Here is a 16707-nt window from a genome sequence, read left to right as displayed (position 1 = left end):
GGGGGGCAGGGTAACACCCCTGAGTTGGCCCCATCTCTGACAGAAAAAGTGGGTGCTGTGTGAAGGGGTCAGGTGGATGCAGGGGGGAGAGGGCCCCACACAGAGGACAGGGCCGTGGCCAAGGGTCTGGCTTGCCCGGCCACCTCCCAGCCTCCCCACGCCCCCCACCCCCTGCAGCGCTGCGAGGAGGTAGAGGCCACGCGGGGCCAGGTGTGCCAGGAGCAGGAGCTGCGCGCCGTGGTGGAGAGCTGCCTGCTGGAGCAGGACCGCGCCCGCGAGGACCTCCAGGCCCGGCTGCAGGAGACGTGGGCCCTGACCCGGGATGCTGCCCTCATCCTGGACCAGCTGCGGTAAGTGGTTCTGAGCTGCCCTGGGCTGGGTCTCCAGTGGTCAGCCACCTGGCCCCCGGGCCCCCAGGCATCCTTTCCTCCTGATTTTGTAACTGAGGGGTGGATTTCAGGGCCTGGAGCCACTCCACCCCCATTTCATCAGGACCTTCCTTCCTGCAGGCAGACCCAGGCAGGAGTCAGGGCCGGGAATCTGCACCGGTCACCCTCCTGCTCTTTAGCGCAGCCTCATGGGGCACTGGCTCAGCCCATGAGGGCCAGCTGCAGGGACAGGGCTGAGCCCCTCCCTCCCCTTGAAGGTCTGAGGTGGGGGCTCTGCGGCGGCCAGGCCTCTGCCCTCACCAGCATTTGTTCCTATGTCTGGCAGAGCCTGTCAAGCTGAGCTGTCAGCTCGAATGAGGCGGGACCAGCCCCCTGGTGCAGCCACTCTGGGCCTAGCCCTCCCCCCAGCTGGTAAGAGCAGTGGCCTGACTCCGCACTGGGCAGAGGGGAAGGTGGGGGAGCCCTGAAGCCAGGTTTGACCCAGTGGGCTTGGCCTGGTTCTCCGGCCGGCAGCCACTTTCCCATGTCCCTGTGTGCACATGATCCCAGAGTCCAAGGAGAGGGGGCCCTGGGGACCCACGCCCACTTCCTCTCCTGTGACAGGAAAACTGCCTATCCCCCGGGGGTAGGAGGTACTTGAGAAAGGCCCTGTGCTCTGGCTGGCTGTGCTGTGCTGAGACCACCAGTGACTTCTGTAGCCTCCAGCCAGGGCCCAGACCCGGATCCCCACTGGCACAGCTTTGTCTTCTCTTGGGCTGACCCGGGCCTCGTAGTGTTTGGCCTCGTAGTGTTTGCTCAGCCTGTGGGAGGAACGGCACAACAGGGCTCCCCAGCCTCGGCCCTGGGAGGTGGTTTAGACACTGCCAGGCAGGTAGGGAGGTTCTGATCCAAGCAGGTTCTCCTGGTTGCATGGGCTCAGAATAAAGCAGGGCCTGTGGGGACACAGACCCCCAGCTAACTCTGTCCCTGCACCACAGACTCCAAGGGCTGGCAAGCGTCCCTGCAGGCCATGAGCCTCCCCGAGCTCTCGGGAGCCCTGGAGGACCGTGTCCGTGAGATGGGTGAGTCTCCGGGCCCCAGACGACTGAGAGCTCCTTTTGTTTCCAAGGGAGGCAAAGGGACCCCTTTCCAGGAAAAGCAGGTTTGAGTCTCTCTACCCCAAGGCTGACCTCGGGGCTGGGGCCATGACGAGTGAGGGGCAGGTCACATCCTGCAGCTCAGACCCCTGGGCAGCACCACCCAGCCCTACTGAGCCTGGGCGGGAGAGGCTCAAGGTCATCATTCTTCAGGGCAAGCACTGTGCTTAGTGACCCAGAGCCTGGAGAAGCTGCAGGTGCTGAACGGGAAGAAGTGGCGGGAGCCCTAGCCCGCAAGCCGGTGAGTGTCTGCCAGCCTGGACCCCGCGTGGCAGGAGCAGCAGGGCCCGTGTGGGCAGCTGCAGGTGTGCATACGCACCCACCTGTCCCCCTCCCTTCTCACTGGGGCTTTTTCTTTCAGAATCTGACGTTGGGTGATTGGTCCACCCTGAAGCTGTGTGCCAGGGAGCGAGGAGGACAGTGAGCAGGCAGCTGCCATGTGCAGCCCAGGCCCAGTGGGGGCCAGAGGATCAGGCCCCGGGAGCAGCCGGCAGACAGAGGCAAGATGGGGGCTGCGGCCCTGGCTCGGCAGCTCGGGCCAGCACTGAGGCAGGATGAGGGCCTCACCCAGAACCTCGTGGTGAGGCCCAGAGTTCACGGGCTGCCCTGGCCCAGACCAGGCAGGGCTCTCGGGGGAAAGTGTATCCCTATACACGCACAGGTGCCAGCTGAGGTGTGACCTTAGGAGTGAAGACTGGGGCACCTGGAAAATGCCATTTGTTGGAAAATAAAATTGAAGAACAGCTAGTGAAGGGCTCAGTTCTGGTCACATGACATGTGGCACTGGCCAATGCAGCAACCCTGACTGCCCTGTCCCCTGCTGCTCAGGGGTGTGTCTTTTGCTCCTGGAGCCCACATAACTCAAGACAAGGCTTAGAGCCAAGAACATCCCCAGCCTGCCGTAGCACAGGGCCTCACCAGGGACATGCTGCTCTCACACCGAGCTCTGAGATGGAGCTGGGAACACTGCCTCCCTCACCAGGCCAGGCATGGGCTGTGAAAATTTTCTGACGATGCCGCTGAGGTCTTTCCAGATGTGGGGCTGTAGGAGACCACGAGGGATGGCTCTGCTGCTGTCCTTCTGCACAGTAAGCCTGCACTTCCACACCATCCCCTGGAGCTGCTTGCAGACCGTGGGGAATGGCAGGTTTGCAAAGCAAAGCAGGTCAGCCCAGGTGCAGCCAGGGCCACCAGCAGCAGGAAGGGAGCCTGCCCTGAAGGTCTCGGCCCAGACGCCCCAACCTGGCTGATGGGCGCAGCACTCATGCTGGGAGTGCCCCCAGTAAACACTGGGGAACAAACGTGCCCCTGGCTGCGGCAGCTCCTCCCTCCCCTACCTAGGGCAGGAGGCCTGAACTGGCTCCATCCAGAACCAAAACACACAGAACAGCTGAGAAACACACAGAGCAGCTGAGGAGCGACTTTATTGTCTTCTCCTTGGACAGCTTCGTTGTACATAGCTGGGCCCCCGAGGCCCTGACTGTCCCTGGGAACCAAGCCACGTGGGGTGAAGCTACTTTGAAACCTCACCCACAGTTCACACGTGGTGAAAGAGAAAATCTAGCAAAGTAAATCCACCAACAACCCAAATTAACAGTATTAACTTCCTCCCCCAAGCTGGCTCTCCCCCAGGAAGGAGGCAGGAATGAGCTGACCTGGACAAGGCCTCCTCCACCTACACATCCCATCTTCTGAGTGGTCCCAGAGCTGTGTGCCACCCCTGTGGGACAATCAGGCACTCCTGGGCCTCCACCAGCCGTGATGAGACGCACACAGAGCATCCTGAGGCTGGAGAGGCAGGCCCAGTGTGCCCGGACCACCCTGCTCTGCCTGAGAGGATGGGCTTGGGTCCCAGCTGGCCCGGCTGCCACCTAGTGACTGCTTGGGACAGTGGAGATGACAGGATGCCCACTCGCCCTAGGCAGTCAGAAGCGGGGTGCACACACACACACACACATACTCTAGAAGCCACACTTAGCAGGAATTCCCAGTCTTCCGACCCAGGGGAGGGTGCCACCAGCTCAGGCAGCCCTCAGGAGGAGGCCGGGAGCAACTTCTCCAGGGCCTTCTTCTGCTTCTCGGTGGCCGCAGCCAAGGCCTCAACCAGCTTCTCCTCGGGCATCATGTTGAGCACCTTGAGAGCAAAGAGGAGCTGGCACTTAGCCGTGCTCACGAAGGCGTTGCTCAGGAAGTTGGGGAAGCCTCCGACTCGGTCCTTCTGGGTGTACAGCGGGACCCGCACGAGGCCCAGCACCTGCGCAGACAGGAGGTAGGGGTTGGGGCCAGGCCTGCCACACAATGGCACCTCCAGCAGGAGGGGCCTGGAAGCTATGAGGCCAGGGTACGAGCAGCCAGCTTTGCCAAGGACTTTATGGGAGACCCAGGCAGGGCCTGGCAGAAGCCAGCCAGCTCCCTCGGAGCAGTGCAGCCCCCTCCTCCCCAAGCAAGTGTGGAGGCTGACCCCATGCACTCCCCCCTCGTACCCAGGCCACCCCCCGGGGTCCGCACCCCATGCTCCCCGGCCACCCAACGAAGCCTGAACACCCGGAGTCCAGCCCTTCCAGACCACAAAGCACAAATCCCAAGAGCCTTCACGCCCCCCATGAGGTTCCCAAGTTTTAGAAACCCCGCTGTGCTCCTCAAGTTTCCCAACTCCCCAGGCAAGCCCCGCTCCCTCCCCCATCCCTTCCTCCCCACCGATCCCACTCCCCCACTCCCAGGATTGGCAATGGCAGGCAGCAAGGCGGATGTAACACAGCCCTGAGGGAGCCCCAGCCCCGGCCCCCACCCCCGCCCCTCCTTTCCCGGCCTCCCAGCCCCAGACCCCTCTCCCCACCCCATTGCCGGAGACAGCGACACCCGACCCAGCCCGGCCAGGGGACCCTCAGGAGACGTGTTACCCATCGGTGCCTTCCACGGGGCCAGAGCCAAACCCCGGGGCGGGGGGCGGGGCCCGGGCGGCGGCCCCACCTCCAGGCCGTGGTCGCGCGAGTGCACCGCGCTGATCTCCACGGCGTGCAGCTGCTCCAGCGTCAGCTGCCGCGCGTACAGGTGCGCCACGACGCGGTGTGGGCCCTCGGTCAGGTGCGAGCTCAGGTAGTCGGCCTCGGTGAGGCGCAGGCAGCCCAGGCCCAGGCCCAGCACCCGGTTCAGGCCGTCCTCCAGCGACCAGAAGCGCCGGTCCACGAAGCCCCCGGGGAAGCCCAGCAGCCCATCGAAACGCATCTGCATCTGCAAGGGAGCGCGGGTCACGGCCGCGGAGTCGACGGGCGCCCCCGCCCCGGCCCGCCTGCGCCCTCGCCCTCGCCTGTCCTCACCAGCACCGAGAAGCGCATGGGGATGCGGCCGAAGAGCTGCCCAGGGTTGGCGGCGTACAGCATGGCGTGGCACGAGTGGCTCCAGCCCGGCCCTAGGCGCATCGCCTCCACCCGGCTGATCTGCTTCAGCTCCGGAACCGCCGCCGTCGACATCTTGGCACTGACCCCGTCCCCGCCGCTGCCACTTAAGAGCATGCGCGAGCCCGCCCCCGCCGCGCCTCGCCAATCCGCGGGCGGCCGCGCCCCCGGGTCCCGTTCCCCCGCCAATCACCGGCGCGCCCCGGGACCGAGCCCCTCGCAGCGCCGCGGTGCGTCGAGAGGTGCAGCGGGCGGTGTGCAAAGGTGGGCGGTGCGCGTCAGACGTCACCCAATAGTCGCACACCCTGGGCGGCGGCCCCGCCTCCGACGGGAGCGCCTAGTCGACTGGTCACCACTGGTGGTGGCTCAAGGTTCACACTGTGGGCGACGAACATCTTCCTTGGCGCCCAAAGCGGACAGCCGAAAATCCCTGCGGTTTCTCCACCCTCGATGGCGCCGATCCCCTTGCGCTCACCCGTTTCTCCCCAGGAGGCCGACCCGGCCCGCACGGCCCCGTCCATCCGCTATGGCACCCTTGCCACGACCACACGAGCCAGAGATGCCCCGGAGCCTTGCTCCGCCAGCGCCACCGGACCCGAGCCCGGAGGGAGACGGCCTTCGCCTGCCACGCACGACAGCTGTCCCGACCTAGCCACCCTGCTGGCCGGCTCGATCCAGGACAGCACGGGGAGCAGAGCTTGGCAGGGCTTGAGTGCCCCAGTCCCCGAGTCCACGCTGGGTCAGGGTGGACGACCGGGAGCTCTGGGGCTCTGTGGACCGAGCTTGCTGGGCAGAAAGTGACTTAAATTCCGGGGCTGGAGCTTTCCAGCATCCTCCAAGCCAGGCACCCTGTGCCAGGTACTGTGGGGGGAAGAGGAGTTTCCCCAATTTACGATGAGGAACTTGGAGCTCAGAGAGGGACAGAACTTGCCTAAGTACACCCGGCAGTTGATGACAGAGGCAGGATCCCGATTCCACAAGGGCCTGAGGTACTTACTTTGTGTTTGTACTGGAGATGTCTCTGGGGCTCAGAAGCATCAGAAACAGCCCAAGGGAGAGCGAGGTCCCCTGAACTCCATGATGGCGCGGCTCACCTCACCAGCAGCAGGGCCCAAGGCCACTTTCCTCCCCACCAGGGGAACGGATTTGCTGAGCACATGAACCCCCCTGCCTGCACTCACAGCATGGGTGCCCAGGGCTGGGGCACAGCCTCGGGAGAGCTGTGCAGTGAGGCCGAGCTCGCTGGCACAGAGAAGGCTGCGTTGAGCGGAGGCAGGCAGGAGAGAGGTAGGCAGAGGACCGGCATTGGAAACTCACCTGTTAGGTCCATGGTGGCGTCAGATGTGGAGAATAAGGACCCAGAGAGGGCACCTCTCTCCTCTTGTGGCCACCAGTGGGTCAGGGGCCACATGGGACAGCTGCAAGCAGCAGGGGAAGTCCAGATTCCAGGGTGAGCTACCAGGTCAGAAGGCGAGAGGGCAGCGAGGGGAAGGGTCCTCTCACCCAAAGAGGGCCCCACCTCTAGGCAGCCAAGCCCAGCCAGCGCCCAGGGCCCGTGGGACGCAGGGGCACAGAAGGGGAGGCTCCCCTTGCTCCAGCCCCTCCCCGAGACCAGACATCAATACAAGCGCTGGGTCTGCTGGGAGGTACAGAGGGGGAGCCGATCTGGCCCATGCAAGCACCTGACACCCTGGGCACCCCTCTACCCACACTGGGATGGGGCCAGACGCAGGCATGTCAGAGCAGCTGCAGGGCCCATGGGTGGCAGCCTTCTCGGGGCAGGGACTGATGGGCCAGAACACGGGCTCCCCCTCCACCCTCACAGTCTTCAGTCAAAGAAGGGCCATGGTGGCAGCTTGACCTGCATGCAAAGGAGCTGGGGCCCTGAGTGGTAGGCAGTGGTGTGGTGGGTGCCCTGGGGCACTGGCCACTCCCTGGGCAGGGGAGCAGGGGCCGTGCAGAGGCCTGGGGCCGGGCTCCAGCCTGCGAGCCCACAACCATGGGCAGCTAGACCTGCTCCCGCCATCTGGGCTCCCCACGCCAGCTGCAGGGTGCTAGCACTGCTTCTCTGCTTGGAAACCTGTTCTTAAAACTGACTCCCCCTTATAAAAACACTCCAGCAGCCCCTACAAGCTCTTCAGTATCTATCCAGCACCCTTCACTCCAGCCAGGGGCTCCGTCCCCAGGGGACACATCAGGCTCATTCCTGCCACCTGGAACACTCTTCCAGGGCCAGCTCCTCCTCAGCCCTCACTCGGTTAAATGAGTCCTTGTACGGTTTCATCTCATCACCATGCTGACTTTCTTCCTAATAGTAACCAAACCTGGCAGGATTCTGATTAGCTGCTGGGCATCTCACTGCCTGGAAGGCAGGCGCCTGGGACCGGGGCCTCGGCTCTTCTGCCTCCACTGACACACGGCAGGTGCTCAGCAAATGCCTTGAGATGATCAGGGCTAGAGATGGGGACGGGAGCGACAACTCACAGACCTGGAGGCCCTGGGCTCCCGCACCACCTATTCACGAGACAGCCCAATCTGGAGGGTGTGGCTTCCCTCCAACCAGACAACCAGCCCTGACAGGGATGGCTGGGAGCTACCCGTTCTCTTTAGCCCTCACCTTGCTCACTGCCCTGACCCCGGAGGGAAGCCGGGCAGAGGCCGTGGAGCTGCCACAGTGTGGGAGCCACCGCCAACCACTCGGCGGCAAAACTCCGGGTCAGGAAACAGCCACAATCCCGAGGGCTGAACCCGGAGGAAGGAGCAGACAGGATATTGCTGCATGATTTTATTACTATAAATATACAGTAAAAACGAACCAACGATGAGCCCATCTGAGCACATCAGACGGCAGCACATGGGAGTCCCAGCGGGCCACTCTGCGGCCCGAACTTCACGCAAAGCTCTGGCACCAGGACTGACGGCCAGAGGCTGGGGCCTTGGTGGGGGGGCAGTGCAGGGGGCTGTGTTGTTGGGGGAGAGGTGTGTGGGAGATGCTCGGTCCAAGTGCACACATGCATGGGAACATGTGCGTATGTGTGTGTATATGCGTGACGTGTGTGTGAGCGTGTGTGCATGTGTGAACGTGTGCGTGTGAGCATGTGCAAGTGGGCGTGCATGTGTGAGCGTGTACGCGTGAGCATGTGCGTGCGTGTGCACGAGCGGGAGGGGTGGCTGGCCTGGGTGTGCAGGGAGCTGGGTGTGGGGACCGTGCTGTCCACTGCTGGGTCTCCCCCAGAGTACCCACGAGGCAGAGCTCATGCTCGGAGCCACCGTGAGCCTCAGGGAGGGCACTGAGCTGCCCCACAGCCGACCTGTCCCCAGGCCCAGCTGCAGGGCAGCCAGGGGAGCAGCAGACACCTGCCTGACCCAGGGCTCTGCTGGGGTGGCTCCAACCCTGGGTCACCAGGCCCAAGCACTCCCTTTGCCCATCTGCTGCCCAGGAGGTTTACCTTTTAAAAAAAAAAAAAAAAAAAAAAACAGGACGAGGTCACCCAGAGGCCAAGCCTCCCGGCCGGGACCCCATTCCCCAGGTATGCTGCTGGCTCCCTCCTCCCCGGGCCAGTCCTGCCACAGAAGCCTGCGACAGAACAAAGCAAATCAGAGAGAACTGCAAGGGGGCTGGGCGCGGTGGCTCACGCCTGTAATCCCAGCATTTGGGAGGCCAAGGCAGGTGGATGACCTTAGGTCAGGAGTTCGAGACCAGCCTGGCCAACATGGTGAAATCTCTTCTCTACTAAAAATACAAAAAAATTAGCCGGGTGTGGTGCTAGGCACCTGTAATCCCAGCTACTCAGGAGCCTAAGGCAGGACAATCACTTGAACCCGGAAGGCGGAGGTTGCAGTGACCCGAGATTGCGCCATTGCACTCCAGCCTGGGCAGCAAGAGTGAAACTCCGTCTTTAAAAAAAAAAAAAAAAAAAAAAAGAACCGCAAGGGGACATTCCAATGGCAAAAGGGAAGGAGGAGGCCGCGAGGTCCTCCCTGGCAGGGGCCTGCCAAACAGAAGCCCCTGCACCTGGAGGGACCTTGTGATGTCACCAAAGCCAGCACCATGAGGAGGTGTGCAGCTTGGTGACAAGGCCACTGAATGCTGGCTGCTGGAAGCGGCTGTGCCTCCGCCCCTCCGCCAGGCCCAGCACCGGGCTGAGACACTCTTAACTGCCCAGGGCGGCACCCGTGCACCCCAAGGCCCCGAGCACTGACGGCCCCAGCGCAGACGCACCAGGGAGGGCACTGAGGCCACGCAAACACGGCAGAAGACAAAAAGCAGTGACAGCCAGGCCGCCACAGTGACACGCAGGGTGGGCGGACAGGCACTGTTTCCTTCATTGACCGTGCCTGCAGCCCCCCACTGCCCCTGAACATCTGTGAAGACGGTGCTTCAACCTCCAATCAATTCTCTTCTGCAGGTCTCCTGAGTTCTCGGGGCAGTGACCGCACTGTTGCAGGAGCAGGCAGAGCCAGCGGAGGCCGCACGTGGGCAGCCCCAGCCCCAGCCGCTCAGCCCACAGGACCCTGGGGAAGCGGGGCTCTGAACTAGGGATGGAAAGCTGCTGTCCTTCATCTTGTACCAGTTACAAATATATCAACTGTAGAAAACGGAGACTCGGAAGGGACAGTCCACTGTGCTCTTTGATCAAGGGTCACCACGGCCCCTCGGAGCCTGGTGGCCACAGGGGGCATGCAGACAGGAGAGGCCGGCTCACACCGGGGTCTGGGGCAGCCCCTTGGCAAAGTCTGGGGAGCTGAGGGCTCCATGCTGCCAGCTCGGCCAGGCTCTCAGAGTGGGGTCAGCTCGGCGGTGCTGGGATCGGGGCTCGGGCCACCAAGTGGAGGCCAGGTGGGGCTGGTGGTGCCGAGGCCGTGGGCCATCTCCATGGAGGTGGGCCATCCTGCAGGTGGGAGCAGAGGGAGGAGGATCACACTCGGATGCCTGGTGCCACACCACCCGCTCCTACCATCTGGAGCCCCAGAGGGGCTGGGCCATCCAGCACCCCCACTCCCGCCGCCTGTGGCTAGAACAGCAGATTCACTCAGATGTGAGCACACCAAGGGCCCGGGGACTCCCCAGCTGTGCCAAATACGGTGTGTCCCTCTTGGGACAAATGACCCCACATCCCCGGACACCGACAGCAGAGCTGCAACCCCGAGTCAGAGCGCGACACGACACCGCGGTTGCTGTCCTCTGGGTCTCCTGCCCTTGCCCTGGTTCCGGTTTCCTGGGATGTGACCAGCCACGGTCCTGCCAAGGTTCTTACGGCTGGGTTAGGCTGGAACTCGGTCAACCCAGGGTGCAGGGGTGGGGAGCGGCCCTGGGTGAGAACAAGCCCGTGCTCAGAGTAACTCCCAGGTGGCTACTGCAAGGCAAAGAGAGGAGCCTCCCACAGAGCCCCAATGCCCGGACTGTGGCCTGCACAATGCCGCCGGGTGCTGTCCCTGGATGGGTCTGGCGTCCCTGGTGCTTGGGCAATGGTGCTGGTGCAGAGCCTGGGACGGGGCCAGCAAGGCCTCAGGGCTGCCCGACACCCAGCCACCAGCCCTGACGCATGGCTCCCAGAAGACATGGCCCAGGCCCCATTCTCAGGTGAAGGGCAGCTATGTTCTTCCGGGGCTGCGGCGAGAGCAGGGTTCTGAGGCTGTGAGCCCTGTTCTAGATCACACCTGCACTCCCCAGCTCTGGAAGCTTGACCTGAATCGTAACACTCGCATGGCACCTTCCACCGATGCGCAGGCCGGGGCCCCTCTGAAAGGTGCTGAGTGTCATTTCAATCTAGGGGTATAATGGCTCAGGACAGGGGTCAACAGAGGGACTCGCTGGGCTCAAGAAGACAGAGGTTCATGGGAATGCAGAGCGCAGTCAAAAGAAGTGAAGTTCTCCCTGGCCCGGCTCAAGTCCACCCAAGGGAAAAGGGCCTCTTAGAGCCTGGAACCCCGGGCCAGGCACCTCCCAGCAGGCTACATAGGCCTCGGCAGACCAGAGCTGCACACAGCATGCATGCCAAGACCCTTTGGGAAGGCAGAGGGTCCCCAATCCGTCTGCCTACATTTTGGTGGCCCTCTTGGAGCTGCCTTCTCTCTCTCCCCCGTGCGTGCGTGCGTGCATGCGTGAGTGTGTATATTTTTTTATTGAGACAGGGTCTCAGGCTGGAGTGGGCCTTGACCTCCCCAGCTCAGGCGATCCTCCCACCTCAGGCCCCCTGAGTAGCTGGGACCACAGGCACAAGCTACCATGCCCGAATCAATTTTTTATTTTTTATAGAGAAGGGGTCTATGTTTCCCACACTGATCTTGAATTCCTGGGCTCATCTATCCCCTTGGTCTCCCAAAGTACTGGGCTTACAGGTGTGAACCACTGCCCGGACAGAGTGGCCTTCTGTAAAACACCCTGGTAGAAGGCGCCTCTTGTGGGGGATGGGGGATGCCAACCTCACAGGGCCTCCTATCATTCAGTGCTGGTGTTCCAGAAGGTTCCAGTACTGGGAGGGACAGGTGAGTCGGCAACAGTGGTGGGCTCATGGCACAAAGGCAGCCCACAAGGGACTGTCTGCCAGGCCCACGGTGGCCATGCTGACAAGGGAAGGAGGGAGCAGGGGAGCAGGTGGCTGTGTTAGCGGACGCCCTCAGGACAGGATGCAAGATACTCTCCCCTGGGCACCAGAGGGCCCCTCGAGGACAGACTCCCTCCAAGAGATGGGGACTGAGCTTGGGAACAGGTGATCCAGGGGCTCTCCCAATCGGGGGCGCATTCTTTTCCCCATGAATTGTTAAAGCCATGACCAGAACACGGGAGTGGACCTGCTGAGCGTCCTAACGTGTCTGCTGCAGGACCGATGGGAACTCATGGTGGGACCACCCGGAACAAGGCCAGGCCCAGGCCTCTCCCCTCGGGACGCGTCACCCCACGTCTCCCTGGGGTTCCGTGAGCCCCCAAGTTCCTGCCTCCCGCAGGGGACAGTGGCTCTGGCGGGCCTGGGCTGGGTCTGTCTCCCTGCCTGGGCTGGGACTGTTCCAGGGCCCCTCAAGGCTGGAAGAAGAGCCTGACCGGCTGCCTAGTCCAGATGGAGAGACCTCTGGCCCCGAAAGTCAGGACCCCCCAGGAGGCCACTTTCTGGGGGAAGGTGCAGCAGCCACTGGACAGCTCTGGATTCGGAATCCAGGGCCCCTGGGAAGACAAAGATGCGGACGAAGACCCGAAAACCAGAAGGAACCCCCGCCAGAGAGCAGGGGAGGGCTCCTCTCTCCAAGGACGCGCGTCAGAGCCCCCGAAGCGCGTCTGGAAGGTCACGTACCGGCTTACTCGTCTATACCAACAGAGCAGGAGTCGGGCCCCAGGGCTGCGCGAAGAGGGGGAGAGACAGACGGAAGCTCGGTTAGCAAGCGCGCAGCAGCCGGCACAGCCACAGCAAGGGCACCAGCTTGGGGACAGGGTCGAGGCCGTCTAGAAACAAACACTCTGCTGCAACCACAGAGAACCACAAGGAGAACCACAGCTGGGAGGCAGAGCGCAGCCAAAATTCAACGCGGAGGAGCGCACTGGCCCTGCCCCTCCCTCCTGCACCTCCCGCTGCTGCAGCCTAGGGAAGGGCGCATGAAGGACCTGGCAGGCGCAGTCCATCCACCTCTGGTTTCAGGAGTGAAGGCCCTGGGTGGGGGGCTGAGGCTAGACAGGACTGAGCTCAGGGCCAAGTCCGAGACACCAGGGCCCCCAGTGTTCACCATCTCATGGGCCCTCCCATCTACAGGGACACCAGGGTTCCGTGATACCGCCCACCCCGCCAGGCAGCGGCTGCACCCCTATGAGAAACCACAGGCTCCGGCGTGTGTTCATGCCTTACGCACAGACACGGAGAGACAGTCAAGGGCTCTGTGATGTGAAAAAGTCAGCGGAAAAGAGAGGCCACCCCATGGATTTAAAAACACACAGAAACCTGTGCTGACAAGGCTGACAGCCACGGACATGGTGCCACACAGCCCCCAAAGGCAGATGTGCTCTCCGTGGCTCAGAACTGAGGCCGTGCAGGCTGACCTGCTGGCATTCAGCAGCAGCCGACTCCAAGCCGGGGGCCCAGGGCCCAGGAGTTCACCTCAGGCTGCCCCGATGTAGACTTGGCCTCTGCTCTGCCGCGTTCACAGGTGACTACCGCCTGCCCCCATCTGTGGGCCTGAAGAAGGCCCGAGACCCTCCCCTGTGGGTGGGGCATGACACTCGCAGTCCTGGCCTCATCTGTGTGGGCCGGCAGTGGCTGTCCCGATCCTTCCCAGGCCTGGCCACATAGGGGAGGCGCAGCCTCTGAGATGCTGCCCCACAGGGCCACCCTGCAGGATCAGATATCATGTGCGTGGCTCCCAGAAGCTGAGGTCCTTCTGGCCCCTCCCCGATCACCCCCCAAGTTTTTCATCAGAATGAAATATTTGAGGTCCTCTGAAAGACCTTACTCGAATTCTTTGTCACTTTAAGGTAAGCTGGTCCTAAACACACCTTCTGCTGTGAGTTGTTCGGGGCAGGCCGCTGTGGCCATCAGGGCACCAGAGGCAGTGCCTGCTCCTGCACCTGCGACCTGTCATGCCCAGCCCGTGAGCACAGGCCACTGCTCAGCCAGAGTCCGGGGGGCACAAGAGCCCCTTTCCAACTAAAGCACATCACAACCACCCAATGCCAGGCCCAGGTCACCAGGTGACTCAGGAGGACTGAGCAATGGTGGGCCCTGGGGCCAGGAAGCGGGTGAAGAGGCCTGGCAGCCGCAAGGGAAGAGCCACACTCCCTAAGCAGTGGCTCCGGGGTCATGTCTGAAGGCACCGTGGCTGTTTATCCCAGTTCCAGAGCCGCAGACAGCCTCGCAGCAGGTGCTGAGACACAAGTCTGAGAGCCCCCACTTCCCTCCCGGTCTTTAGAGCTTAGGATTCGAAACTGAGGATCGTATCCCAGCAGAGCAGAACACGAAGGTGCTTGGCTGACGGGGTCTGGGCCCGAGCCTCCGGGAAAGGTGAGAAGAGCAACCCTCTGTCCTGGCCTTGCTGCTCCCCGCTGGCGCCTGGCACCCCCGCCCGTCCTCTGTGCCCTGGCCTGGGATGTGCTGCTGCATCAGGTGGCCTCCGTCAGGCCCGGGCCAGGGTGACCCAGAAGACACTGCCCCTGCTCTCTGAGCCGGGGGCCCCCACTACCCAGCACAGCATGTGGCACCTGCTCCTGCTCCTGCTCTGTCTGCAGCTCTCAGGCACTGCCAGGAGCTTACCTGGCACCCAGCATGGGGCCTGTGGGCCCACGATATGACTAGGAGTTGGGGAAGATGTGGTGATCCCAGTGGGGCCGGATCTGCCCTCCTGGTGTGAGCAGGAGGCAGAGGGAAAAGGACCCCATCCTCTCACAGGCAGCCTCTCTCGCCTCCTGTGGCCGGTGTGGCCCCAGGGAGGGAAGGGGCTTTGGTGCAGGTTCCGCTCCCAAGAGCCAGGCCCTGCCCGAGGCTGCTTTGTGGCCATGGCCCTGGCCCGCGTCCTGCTTCAGGGTCAACAGCAGCGGCACGGCTTAGAGCCAGGGAGAGAACCGGGCTCCAATGGACCAGCCTCTGCGGCTATGCACTGACCATCAGAGCAGGGCCCCCTCCCCGGGGACTGAGACGGGCACCCAGCCCCTCACCCCCAGACCCCCAGCCCCTTACCTGGCAGGTAGATGTCAGCAGGTGGGCCTCGGCCACAGTGCTCAGGGCTGCTGTCCTGCAGGACATTCTCAATGGAAGGTGTTCGGGTCCCTGCAGGTGGAGGGTGAGGTTAGGGACCTACAGGCAGGGGCCAGGTCCCGGCAGGTCCCTCTGGGCGGGAGGCCGTCTCTTACCCAAGGGCTCTGTAGCCACTGTGGGGGCCCCAGGCTTAGGCTCCAGCACGACTCCACCGTACCCCACCTGCTCTCCAGGGACCCCAAAGCCGGGTGTTTCCCTTCTATTTCCCTCCTTCCCATCCCCCAGCATGGGGCTTTTTTCCCCCTTTTTTACACTGTGTCCCGGATGTTCAGAGCACGGGGCTTTTTTGTTTTGGCCATAGAAACATTACACATTCATGTTTCAAAACCAGGAATGAATGCTGGCAGGTGTTCCCCGTCCCAGGCAGACAGCCCTGCAGGGTGAACAGCGCAGCCTGACCCCGTCACCCGTTCAGTCTCTCCCAGCCAGGATCCCAGTGCCGCCGAGGGGGGCCTCTTGGCCGAGGGTTCCTGGGGCAGAAGAGGTGCTGGCCCAATACCACCTGGAGCCCTAAGGCCCCAGCGAGCCAGGGCTGCCTGGTCCCTGCATGCGGTTTGTGCCCATGGAAGGAGGGGCTCACCTTGCTTTGGTGACGACGACTCATCAACCTCTTCGGTTATGAAACTCTAGGAAACAAAGGGGAAAGTGGCCTAGAGCTCAGAGAGCCGCGGCCACCACTCCAGGACAAGCCGCCATCAGGCACGGCCCTCCTGGGACCGCACAGCCGCTCCACTAGGAGGTGCTGCATCCACGGACCGAGGCTAAGGAGCCACGCAGCTCAGCAAGGGCCAACAAGTGCGGGAGCGCCCAGGCGGGCAGTGGGATGGGGTCTGATTCCAGCGACAGAAGCTGGAGGAGGGCTGGCCTGGGCGGGTGCGCACAGCTTCCCTGGGGGGCCTCACCTCGGGGGAGCTGCTTTCCCGCAGGGCCAGCTCTGCACCACCCAGTGGGGGAGGGGCGTCCACATCCTCGGAGAGCTTCTCCTCATCCTCTTCGTGGATGGGGGAAGACGGGGACCGCAGGCTGCTGGGGACAGAGCAGAGGGTGGGCAGGGGTGAGAAGATAATGACAAGGAAGGCTAACCCTGCCAAAGCCATGCAGGGCACCTGGGGGCCCCTGCACACGCCTGCCAGGACCCACGCAAGGACACTTCCTGGAGAAGGGCATCACCAGCCACCGGGACCAACCCAAACGGCCAACAGGCAACAGCGGCCACCACACACCCGCCCGACAGAGGGGCTCCCCGCACACTGGCACAGACCTAGCCTTCCTTTTTTTTCTAGAAGGAGAAGAGAAACCGCTGGTGGTTCCTGGGGAGGAGAAACAGCAGGAGACAGAGCCCCTGTTTCTCTGAGCTTTGGCGCTGCCTCCTCGTGGGCATGCGGGGTGCCCAGGGCGGCCCTGCAGAACCCGCACCTTCCTGACAACTCTTCTACGAGAACCGACAGGCCTGAGGCACAGAGTCCCCCCGGCAGCCGCCGCTCTATACACCGCAAGGCTCCAGGGGAACCACGAATGACCTGTGGCCAACCTCAGGAGCCAGGCCCTCGGAAGGCTGTCGTATGAGTGATGGATGATGCAGTCATCGCCTGGAGAGGGACTGTGCCCCGTGGCTCGTCACGGGCGAACGGCAAGAGCAGTGAGTGTGCCCGGGTCACTGTCAGGTCCTGAGTTTCAGCTGCCCTGGCTGGTCACCAGCAGAGTGGGCTTATATGGCCAGCCCCTCAACGAAGTCTGGGAACTCAGAGGCTCAAAGGGTCTCCCCTCAGCAGAGACACAGCACCGACCCCTGCAGTTTCCTGCTCGAGAGCACGTACGCGCCTGCACGCCGGTGTGCCCCAGTCGGGGGATCAAAGCCTCCGGCTGCCCGGACGCTCTTCCTGCCTCGTCCACTGGGTTCTTTGCTGTAATAAACTTTATCCATGAGTCTAACCTGATGCGGGGTCTCGGAGTCCTTCTGGGGAATCGCCACACAGAACACATCACAAAGTGATTTGAAACCACAAATACACCCACTCCGCACGCGTGCCACCACACACCCTGCTGTGCACCT

General features: G+C 62.9%; 3 protein-coding genes across 57 annotated transcripts in view; 1 reads left to right on the top strand and 2 right to left on the bottom strand.

Annotated features, from left to right (window-relative positions):
* Positions 1-2272, top strand: part of ANKS3 (ankyrin repeat and sterile alpha motif domain containing 3) — a 39138-nt gene extending 36866 nt beyond the window's left edge. For 10 of the 23 annotated variants that reach the window (XM_063717547.1, XM_024233501.3, XM_063717545.1 and 7 more), the window contains 5 exons: positions 178-350; positions 715-800; positions 1367-1450; positions 1679-1766; positions 1887-2272. In XM_063717547.1, coding sequence (XP_063573617.1) covers positions 178-350; positions 715-800; positions 1367-1450; positions 1679-1755 — 420 coding nt within the window. In that variant the 3' untranslated portion in view covers positions 1756-1766; positions 1887-2272. Of the gene's footprint in view, positions 1-177; positions 351-714; positions 801-1366; positions 1767-1886 lie in introns of all 23 variants that reach the window. The other 13 variants (XR_008514371.2, XR_008514369.2, XR_008514372.2 and 10 more) reach the window with 3 other exon arrangements.
* A 659-nt stretch (positions 2273-2931) lies between these two features.
* On the bottom strand, positions 2932-5125 carry NUDT16L1 (nudix hydrolase 16 like 1). 2 transcript variants are annotated; one of them, XM_002826082.6, is made up of 3 exons: positions 4843-5125; positions 4496-4756; positions 2932-3779 (listed from the first exon to the last, which is right to left on the bottom strand). In XM_002826082.6, the coding sequence occupies exons 1-3, from the start codon at positions 5035-5037 to the stop codon at positions 3558-3560; spliced, it is 678 nt and encodes a 225-aa protein (XP_002826128.2). In that variant the 5' UTR covers positions 5038-5125; the 3' UTR covers positions 2932-3557. The 2 variants fall into 2 exon arrangements, with proteins under 2 accessions (XP_002826128.2, XP_009248712.1); XM_009250437.4 differs by having other exon boundaries at positions 4426-4756; positions 4843-5043.
* Positions 5126-7692: 2567 nt separating this feature from the next.
* MGRN1 (mahogunin ring finger 1) overlaps positions 7693-16707 on the bottom strand; it is a 63944-nt gene continuing 54929 nt past the window's right edge. For 13 of the 32 annotated variants that reach the window (XM_024233515.3, XM_024233519.3, XM_024233517.3 and 10 more), the window contains 4 exons: positions 15557-15680; positions 15235-15280; positions 14577-14666; positions 7693-9812 (listed from right to left, as the gene is read on the bottom strand). In XM_024233515.3, the coding sequence (XP_024089283.1) occupies positions 9700-9812; positions 14577-14666; positions 15235-15280; positions 15557-15680 (373 nt within the window). In that variant the 3' untranslated portion in view covers positions 7693-9699. Of the gene's footprint in view, positions 9813-11147; positions 12255-14576; positions 14667-15234; positions 15281-15556; positions 15681-16707 lie in introns of those variants that run through there. The other 19 variants (XM_063717556.1, XM_063717564.1, XM_063717555.1 and 16 more) reach the window with 5 other exon arrangements.

Source organism: Pongo abelii, chromosome 18 (genome assembly GCF_028885655.2).
Source record: "Pongo abelii isolate AG06213 chromosome 18, NHGRI_mPonAbe1-v2.0_pri, whole genome shotgun sequence".
Lineage (NCBI taxonomy): Eukaryota > Metazoa > Chordata > Mammalia > Primates > Hominidae > Pongo > Pongo abelii.
The sequence above is the reverse complement of the archived record's forward strand: the minus strand, read 5'-3'. Positions and strand labels throughout refer to the sequence as shown.